At 36.2% G+C, this 9456-nt stretch overlaps 2 protein-coding genes across 8 annotated transcripts; both read left to right on the forward strand.

The window, feature by feature from the left end:
* Positions 1-416: 416 nt before the first annotated feature.
* LOC18031766 (putative disease resistance protein RGA3) lies at positions 417-3038 on the forward strand. Its single transcript, XM_006421310.1, has one exon. It carries the CDS (start codon positions 417-419, stop codon positions 3036-3038), a length of 2622 nt encoding a protein of 873 aa, XP_006421373.1.
* A 1214-nt stretch (positions 3039-4252) lies between these two features.
* Positions 4253-8644, forward strand: LOC112096415 (CDP-diacylglycerol--inositol 3-phosphatidyltransferase 1-like). 7 transcript variants are annotated; one of them, XR_002904381.1, is made up of 5 exons: positions 4253-4603; positions 5517-5750; positions 6377-6589; positions 6674-6739; positions 6834-7061. XR_002904381.1 is itself a non-coding variant. In XM_024179842.1 (4 exons), exons 1-4 carry the CDS (start codon positions 6959-6961, stop codon positions 8201-8203), a joined length of 255 nt encoding a protein of 84 aa, XP_024035610.1. In that variant the 5' UTR covers positions 6746-6958; the 3' UTR covers positions 8204-8644. The 7 variants fall into 7 exon arrangements, 1 of the variants encoding a protein (XP_024035610.1); XR_002904380.1 differs by having other exon boundaries at positions 5517-5575; positions 5701-5750; positions 6377-6739; XR_002904383.1 differs by lacking the exon at positions 6834-7061 and adding an exon at positions 7093-7149 and having other exon boundaries at positions 6377-6739.
* The last annotated feature ends 812 nt before the right edge of the window (positions 8645-9456 follow it).

A 9456-nucleotide genomic window follows, 5' to 3' on the forward strand; every position in this document is an offset into this window, starting at 1 on the left:
GTGACTAGTCCAGTTGAAACTTTTAATGGATGGGCTATAATTGCCAATATCCAAACAAAACAAATTTTCATAGGTATATTGGTAGATTGAATGACAACTAACAACACATGATTTGATTAACTTACTCATGGAATTCATCAATAAGGCCTTGGCTGATCCACCTCATGACTAGTAGAGTTCAAACCCCCGCTAAATAGTAAAAAAAATATTTGGATTATTAATTACTCTTTCTTAAGTCTATTTAAACTTAACTTTGAGAATTATGAACGTCTACACTTTAATTAAAACAATACAAGCCCACCCGTTTGTGTTTAAAATTTTGTTTGAATTTATTCACGAGCAACAAGAATTGTATAAATGGAAAAAAAAACCATCAAATAATATCCCATGACTCTGTTTCTTCAATTTCAGGAGCAATGGTGGAATCATATTTTTCGATTGAAAAACTTTTGGAAAAATTAGGGGGCTTTGCTTATGAAGAACTTTTATTGTTCTGCGGTGTCAAAAAAGACTTAGGAAAGCTAAAGGAGACCGTAACCATTGTCAAAAGTGTGGTTTTGGATGCCGAGAAAAAGCAAGTCCAGAATGACCGGTTAAGCGTTTGGCTGGGAAATCTTAAGGATGCTTGTTATGATGCAGAAGATGTGTTGGATGAATTTGAGGTGGAAGATCTACGAAGGCAAGTCATGAAGCAAAGAAGCATCGGAAGAAAGTTTCGTAACTTTTTTGGAAGCTCAAATCCGATAGCTTTTCGTTTTAGAATGTGTCAAAAAATCAAGAAAGTCAGAGAGAGGTTTGATGAGATTGCAAACATGATGCATAAGTTTGATCTCACTGCACGACTTGATGATCGTAGTTGGCGAATTGTGCATGAAGAGAGGGAACCTACTCACTCGTTTGTGCATCCATCAGATATTATTGGAAGAGATAAAGATAGAGAAAAGATTATTGAACTATTGATGCAAACAAGTGACGGCGAAAGTGAAACTGTGTCTGTGGTTCCTATTGTGGGACTTGGAGGTTTGGGCAAGACTGCACTTGCAAAATTGGTGTACAATGATCAAAGGGTAGAAGAGCATTTTGAGTTGAAAATCTGGATATGTGTTTCTGAGGATTTTGATGAGAAACAACTTATGACAAAGATTATCAAGTCGATAACTGGTCAAAACCAAGGTGACTTGGATACAGACCAATTGCAACGAACCTTGCGAGATCGTTTGAATAGTAAGAGATACTTGCTTGTTATGGATGATGTATGGAACGAAGATCCTGAAGCATGGCGTAAATTAAAAAGCTTATTGTTGGGAGGTGCTAACGGAAGCAAAATTTTGGTAACCACACGTAGCAGGAAGGTTGCTTCAATCATGGGCACGAGGGGAGGTACTACTGGCTACAACTTACAAGGTCTACCATTCGAGGATTGCTTGTCTTTGTTTATGAAATGTGCATTTAAAGAAGAGCGAGATAAACATCCAAACCTTGTTAAAATCGGGGAAGAAATTGTGAAAAAATGTGGGGGAATTCCTCTGGCAGTCAGAACACTAGGAAGTCTACTATATGACTCAACGGATGAACATGATTGGGAATATGTGAGGGATAATGAGATATGGAAGTTAGAGCAAAAGGCAAATGACATTTTACCTGTTCTGAGGTTCAGTTATGATCAACTACCGCCTCGCCTGAAACAATGTGTTGCTTATTGTTGTATCTTTCCAAAGGATTTTGAATTTAGTAGTTATGCTTTGGTTCAATTTTGGATGGCTCATGGTCTTCTCCAATCGCATAATAAGAATGAAGAGTTAGAAGATATTGGTATGCGGTACGTGAAGGAATTACTATCAAGATCTTTCTTCCAAGATTTGACTTTTGGGATGTCAGGAATGGAGACGTTCTCTTTCAAAATGCACGACCTTATGCATGATCTTGCCCAGCAAGTGGTCAAAGATGAATTCCTAGTAGTGAACTCTGATTGTCAATCTATTCCCAAAAGTGTCCGTCATTTGTCATTTGCTACTGCTAATGCATCAAGAAATGACTTTTCAAGCCTTTTATCTGATCTAGGTCGTGTGAGAACCATTTTCTTTTCAATTGATGATGAGAAGACAAGCCAATCATTTGTTGAATCATGCATCTCAAAGTCGCAGTTCCTGAGAGTGCTAAATTTAAGTAAATCTTCTATTGAGGTTTGTTCCAGGAAGATGGGAAATTTGAAGCACATGAGGTATCTTGATCTGTCGAGAAATTCTAAAATCAAGAAACTTCCAAAATCCATTTGCGAGCTACAGAGTTTACAAACACTAAATCTTATGGGATGTCTGGAGCTAGAAGAGTTGCCTAAAGACATAAGGTACCTTGTCAGTCTCAGAATGTTAGGGCTAACCACAAAACAGAAGTCTTTGCAAGAGAGTGGAATAAGGAGCTTGGGTTCTCTTCGTTGTTTGACAATTTCTGGTTGCAGGGATTTAGAACATTTGTTCGAGGAGATAGATCAATTAAGTGTCCTTCGAGCATTATTAATTGATGATTGTCCTCGTCTAATCTCATTGCCACCTGCTATCAAATATCTCAGCTCATTAGAGACTCTGCTTTTGTTGAATTGTGAAAGCCTTGATCTTAATCTGAACGTGAAAATGAAAGGTGAAGGAAGTCATCATGATCGCAAAAACACAAGGCCTCACCTTCGGAGGGTTTTCATCGGGGAAATAACACAGTTATTAGAACTGCCACAATGGCTTCTTCAATGTTGTACTGATACTTTACACAGCTGGGTAATTAGTCGTTGTCCCAACTTCATGGCACTACCAGGGTCTCTAAAAGATCTCGAAGCTCTTGAAACTCTTATCATTGCAGGATGTCCAAAATTGTCATCGTTGCCGGAGGATATGCATCACGTCACAACTCTGAAATCATTGCTCATTGGAGGATGTCCTGCGCTGAGTGAACGTTGCAAACCGCCAACAGGTGAAGATTGGCCCAAGATTGCACATATCCCTCAGGTTAATCTTGATGGCGAGATGATTAAATCAAGTGATAATTAGGTATGGATTTTTTTTTTCAATAAGCATACCACTCTGTTATATTTCCTCTTTTCATGCAGCTTTGTAATTTTTAATTTCTCATACAGCTATACCGTTTATAGTTTAATGTTTTGTTATGTTTACCAAACGAAAACTTGACTTTGAACGTTAGTTAGTTCAATCAAAACACAAAAATAATATTTTGGAAACCGCACTGTTCTAGGGGTCAGATCTGTTTCTAAATTCAAACAGTTCAGGATTTTTCAAAATGGAACTTATAATGAGATTTTTTTTTAATTATATAGTTATCTTCATATTGAATTTCAATCTTTGTTAATACTTTAACTTGCGCGGAAACATCTGACTATTCTTCCTCTTATCCTTTTTTTTCCCCAAATATTGCAGCTTTCTTGGGAGAGGTTCAACCAAACTGCAGGGACAGTGAAAATATTACTCTAACGTGTTTCAGAACAGAGCTTCAAAGGTTTTAATGTTGTGTTTTAAAGTTACAAGTATTATATATTCGTTACGTGTGGTTATGTAATTTGCTGATAAATAAGTACATTGAGTGAGGTATATGTGTGTGCCTGTGTGGTCATTACTGAATTTCTCAGTAATATAATTTGCATTGACTGCAGATTTGTGAAGAACATTGATGTGTTGTGTAATGGGAACGGTGGTGTCTGTATTTTGTGCTTTGTGATTGACGACTTACATTTGCCCAGGAAGAAATGAAAACAAACCGGCTTCTTGAAATTAACCATTTATTCTTTCGAATGGTAACCTTTTTGTGACATGATTCTCATATTAATCAAAAGCAGTTGGCAAACTAATTAGATATTGCATCGTGATTCGTGGCCTTGAAGTGAAATGAGTGAGCATGTTTGTGGAGGTTTTTGTTTTTGTTTTTTTTTTCCTCCATATAAAATGACTAATTCGAAAGAATATGTATTGTAATAGAACCTAGAACTTCTATGTATTTTAGGATGAAAATTCTGTACAATAGAAAATATTAAAACGAAAATTAAAGTTGATATGAGAAAATGAAAGAAGCTTGCAACTGCAATCTAGCTCGACCTACTATATATATATATACATATATGTTATTAAGATATAGAGAGAGACTCTCGGACTCTTTACAAGGAGCAAAAAATGGTATGAAACTCTGTTTTGATTAAAATTCAATGACTTTCTTCGTGCGTGCCGTATGACATCGATGAAAAGGTAGAGTTTGATTTCTCTATTTTACCCTTAATTAATCGTTGACATCTAATTTTACACTCCCAACAAATTTGAATGAAACAATCCTAATGTTCACTTTCTTCTTCCATTTCATTTTACGACTTAACAAAAACGAGATGCTCCTGATGAGGGGAAGGAGAAGAAGACACAGCGAGTTCGCAAGAACGTGTACAGAGGAATAAGGCAGAGGCCATGGGAGAAATGGGCAGCTGAAATTAGAGACCCTTACAAGGGCGTCCGCGTTTGGCAAGCTGCAAGAGTTTATGCTGACGTCGCCAAGAATATCCGTGGCAACAAGGCCTAGCTCTACTTTGCTCACCGGCCGCCAGTAACTCCACCTCCGGGTAAGAAACGCTTCGTGCTATCCCGTGAGTTGACTCAGCCGAGTTTCGGAGATTACTTTTTTATTGGTTTTCATTGATTTCTTTTCCTGCTCTTATCTACGAGGTTGTGCTCTCCCTTGGATGCCCTTTAATAAACAGCTTTCCTAATAACAACTGAAGCGAAAAGTCATTTTATCAAATGATTTGGTGAAATCTCAAGTACTTTCATCTTGGTTTTTGCAGTTAATAGGAAATAGTTTGGTCTTGGGATGTGGTATATGTATCAAGTTCTTATTTCTGGTGAACATTACTGGTTTAGTGTGCGATCGTTTACTATCACTGCATGCATTATCAGTTTATTTTATTGAACTATCCCAAATCAGTAACGAATCCTCAATTCCCTCTGTTTTCTTTGGATCCTAGTAGTGTTTGGCATGCATCAACTAGTGTTCATGCATGTATCGGTTCATCATAGACAACTTCAGCACACATACAACAGCACTCATTTCTCCTTGCTCCAACCAATTGATGGCAGAATCATCACAGACACCTTGAGCTCTGTCGAATCATCATAGACAATTTGTGATTAGTGGGAGCATTACAAGAAAGTTACGACTACTTCAAACTGTTAGATTTGTTAATATGATTCAACTATAGTTCTATATATGGTTAAGTTATAACAGTAATCAAGAGATAATCATGTACATCAGTAGTTAAATAAATGCATACTAATCTATACCTCTACTTGCCGGAATCCTATATGTAAAACGAGATAAATTTTAATGTTTAAAACTTTGTAATTCATTAAAAAATTATTCGTCTACCTTTACATTCCAAATATAATTGGTGAGTTTTTGTGGGTCTGTTTGATATTTTATGATTACTAACTTCATGGGTTTGATGGAATTTTTCATTTTTATGTTGTGAATGTTAGGGTATGCGAGAGTGCTCTTCAATTGCATTGCCTTTGCTTTATGTTTCTCTGACAAAAGGGTTTGCTTGTTCTTTACTTTATCAGCTGAGAATATATTTTACAAGTTTTCTTTGATTTCTGGCTTTATGGCCTCTGTTTGATTTGTGTAGTATTTGACTGTAATGCGAGTATTGTGTGTTTTCAGCTTTGTATGTGATGCGGTAGATAGTTGGTGTGCTCATAAATTCAATCAAGGTATGATTCGTATGAAGTGATCTGCTATCTATCTTTTGGCAAATTAAGCGTCGATGATTTATGCTAATGGGGCCGCTAAAAGTTGTCTTTGTGTGTGATTGAGTACATGTTAGTGTGAATTCTTGTAATGTTTATCCAGTCAAAGCAAACGTTCGTCTTTCACATTGACGGTTAGGCAAGATGTTTGATAGTGAATTAGATGATTCAGTTTATTACAGTCTTCTTATATTGTTGGTTCGATATCATTTTGAAAAATCATATCAAAACTGCTTTTGGAGTTTTAATCCAGTGCAGTTACACCTATATTGTACTTTTGATCTGCAACCTTGAGTCACCGTCATTTTTCTGCTAGTATTTCGATTAGCAACTTGTACAGTGCTATTTGAACTGCATAGTATGTCAACTTTCACTCTGTACGTCTTAGAAACTCTGTGTATCACTAATTTCCTAGCACAGGCCTTGTTGACAGTCAAAGATTTGAGGCATATTTCTGTATTGAAGGCTTTTCTGTAGTCAATTTGATGATGAGCGCATGTATTATCCCCAATATTTTGATCAGGAACTTGTAACTAGTAATAACCAGTACCTAAGATGTTGCATTTGATTGACTTCTCTTTCTAGTTTAGTTTCAGCCGTTGGAGCTGTTTCAGACATGGTAACTGATACGTAATTTCTCTCTTTCCACCCCACAATGTATCATTAGTCATCATTCGTTCTGGTTGGCGTGGATACGCATACTAATTTGGATTATTGTCTGTGCCTTCGTCTTTTGTCAATATTCTTTTGCATTTCAGGATTAGTACAGCTTGTATACTGGTAATACTCTCTCAACTATACATGTAAGACTTTGTTATGTTTTCTTGACCCGTAATCTAATGCTATAAGATAACGGCATAATTGTGCTATTTTGCATCTCCATGCAGGCCTGGTTTGGTTTTTGTGTCACTACTTGCGTTAGATATTGGTAGTCACTGGCTGCAGATGTACAGGTACCTTTTCTGTTCCCTGACATAATCTCATTTAACATGAAATTGCTTGTGGAACTGGAAGATATTAAATTTTTCTTTTTTTTTTGGGCTAAAGAAAAGTGTTACTTTCGTTGGGAAATATGCCTACCCCACTGGATCTCTGTTGCAGTACATTCTTGATGGGAAAAACTAGCCATAAAGATGTAAAAGACAGCACAAATTGGCTTTTCAAAGCATATTATGGGAACCGGATATTTATGGGTTATTGTAGTGTGGCATGTGAGGCAATTGTAGCTTTCCGTGTTATTATACATATCAGTATTTGCAAATGTTATCAGTACTTTTTACCTGCTCCAACTGTTTCAACCCTGCAGCTTCTTTACCTAATCCTATTTCTTATTGCCGGGAAGCAGAATGAAAGTTTGGTGGATGTAGGTTCTCATTTTCTTACTATTGGATTGTTCTGCATGTAGAAAGATTCCCCCTGTTTCTTGGTTTTCAAATGATTTCTTCTTTCAGATTGTGGTGAGTGCTGTGCAGCAGGGTTCGCCTCTTTCCTTCCTAGTTGCTTTGAGTTTATTCGGATGGGCAACCAAGCAAATGATCAATGTCATACAGGTAACTTACACTCCATATGATGGAAATGTTTGTTTATCCTGATACTTTTTGACAATAAATAAATTTCTTGATGTCTAAAAATTAAGGAAACTTTTGTATGGGTAAAGTTGACATTTTACAATGACATTGTGAATCCTGAAGTTGATTAGTTTGAGATTCACTTGCTGTGATATGCTTGAATATTAAAACTCAAACCTTCTCTGTATCGTAAATGATTGTCATGGACATGCATGACATGAACATTTCTTCCTCTTCGCTTCATCATCTTTGTCATAGTTGTTATAATTGATTGAGGAGTGTTGAAATGCATTGTGATGAATGAATGCACAAGCTATGTGATTAAGACTGCATTTATTAGGTTGGTGACGGCAAATAATAGGCAGGATATTCACAATGGTGCTAGTGAAGCTTTATATGGAATAAGGAGACCAAACTTCTATGTGATAACAGTTGTATTGCATACCAAATGAATTGTGAGGGGATATGGTTAATTTAGATTGCAATTTAACAAAGCTTGAGTTCTAAAAGCACAGAAATGGGATCGGTCTTGCTTGAGTGTAAACTCCTCCATCAGTTAGTGAACTGTTCATCGAAAGTAAATATTTATGTGATTTATAGAAAATTTTGGATTTTTGATGAAAACAAAATTCCTGTATGCGTTTGCTTGTCCCCAAGGAGCTGAAAGTTCTCAAATTGTTTGTAGACGAAACAGTTCTCCTGAAATCATTTGGCTTGCTAATCTTTTTTGCTCAAAATTTTACCCATTGTGTGGTCATGACAGTGGGTGAAATTGATTTGTGGTTTCAGATGAAGACAGCAGCAGATGTGTGCGCGCTATATGACATTGAGAAAAAGCAAAAGCCTTAAAGAGTTCAACATTTTCCATTTCAGAAGAATCTGTTTTGTGGTTCTCCTGCTCGAGTGCCTACTTTTCAGTGTGCAAGCATTAATTATGTTGAGGCTGGCAGATGAAATCACTAAACTATTAGAGTTGATCTGAGGCTTCTCTAGAGAAGGATTTAGAATTAATTTGGGGAAGGGGTTTTTTCTGGTATATGACTGTTTGCATTCCGTAAATCACATAGCTTTGTGCCATTAACATAATGGCAATTCCACAGTGATGATAATGATAATTTTATGATTGAGGCACATTGTTCGGAACTGTTTACTGGTTTTTCTTTAGCCATCTGTGTCTATGATTACGGTTGTTTAAGGTGGTATGGCTTTTAATCTGCAACCGTTGCGAAATGGACTCAATAGCTGACAAGTCATAAGACATAGTGCTGTCAAATTTTATAAGGATTATATATGCACACACTCTTTCGTCTTCAATGCGGTGAAACTGGGGAACTATATATATGATTTTTTATTCAGAAAAACTAGCGGGAACTAAAAGATTAAAAGTAAGTAGGATTATCAGATTATGTAGCATTGTTATGTAACGTTCAATGGTTATTTTAAGGCTAAAGTTGGTTTAGAAATTAACTACAAGACAATATTCATTCTATCATAAAAGAAGTGTTTAACAAGAGAAGGTTCCCCTTATAATTTACTAATTAGTACAACCGTTAATATTAAAACTAAAAAATTATGTACTAAGGATGATGATTCTTGCTCACTTAGATAACATATGTATATAACGTATGATGGGGTAAGCAGGGAATCAATTATGTATTTCTTGTTTCTGAAAAAATGAGTAATCATTTAACGAGGGTTATCATCAATTGCAGGTTTCTAGTTTGGCTGCTTAGTTTTTGGACTATGAATATTGCATTATCATAATCAAAGGAAAAAAACATATGCTATAGTCTTTGCCTGATCTACTTTCTTCTTTTCAATTAACCGCTCGGAAGGAAAGAATTTTGTTTACACAGTACATTATGTTACTCTAGCAACCAGTTCTTTATCTTATAATATAAGTTCACAGTGATTAATTTGCCCATCATCAGCAAAAAAACAATCCCATTTCAGCCCATCTACAAGAGACCTCATTTCTCTTTACTCCAGCCAATTGATAGCAGAATCATCTCTGACACCTTGAGCTCCATCGAATCATCATAGACAATTGGTGATTAGTGGGAGCATTACAAGAAAGGTACGACTAGTTCAAACTGAGAGAT

This window comes from Citrus clementina, unplaced genomic scaffold (assembly GCF_000493195.1).
Source record: "Citrus clementina cultivar Clemenules unplaced genomic scaffold, Citrus_clementina_v1.0 scaffold_9, whole genome shotgun sequence".
Taxonomy (NCBI): domain Eukaryota; kingdom Viridiplantae; phylum Streptophyta; class Magnoliopsida; order Sapindales; family Rutaceae; genus Citrus; species Citrus x clementina.

Excerpts from the sequence above, each read along its gene's own strand:
- LOC18031766 (XM_006421310.1), top strand. The coding sequence starts at position 417 with ATGGTGGAATCATATTTTTCGATTGAAAAACTTTTGGAAAAATTAGGG.
- LOC112096415 (XM_024179842.1), top strand. The coding sequence starts at position 6,959 with ATGGGAACCGGATATTTATGGGTTATTGTAGTGTGGCAT. Across the intron at positions 7,150-7,237 it reads AGAATGAAAGTTTGGTGGAT|ATTGTGGTGAGTGCTGTGCA; the intron begins GTAGGTTCTCAT and ends TTCTTCTTTCAG. Across the intron at positions 7,337-8,143 it reads AAATGATCAATGTCATACAG|ATGAAGACAGCAGCAGATGT; the intron begins GTAACTTACACT and ends TTGTGGTTTCAG.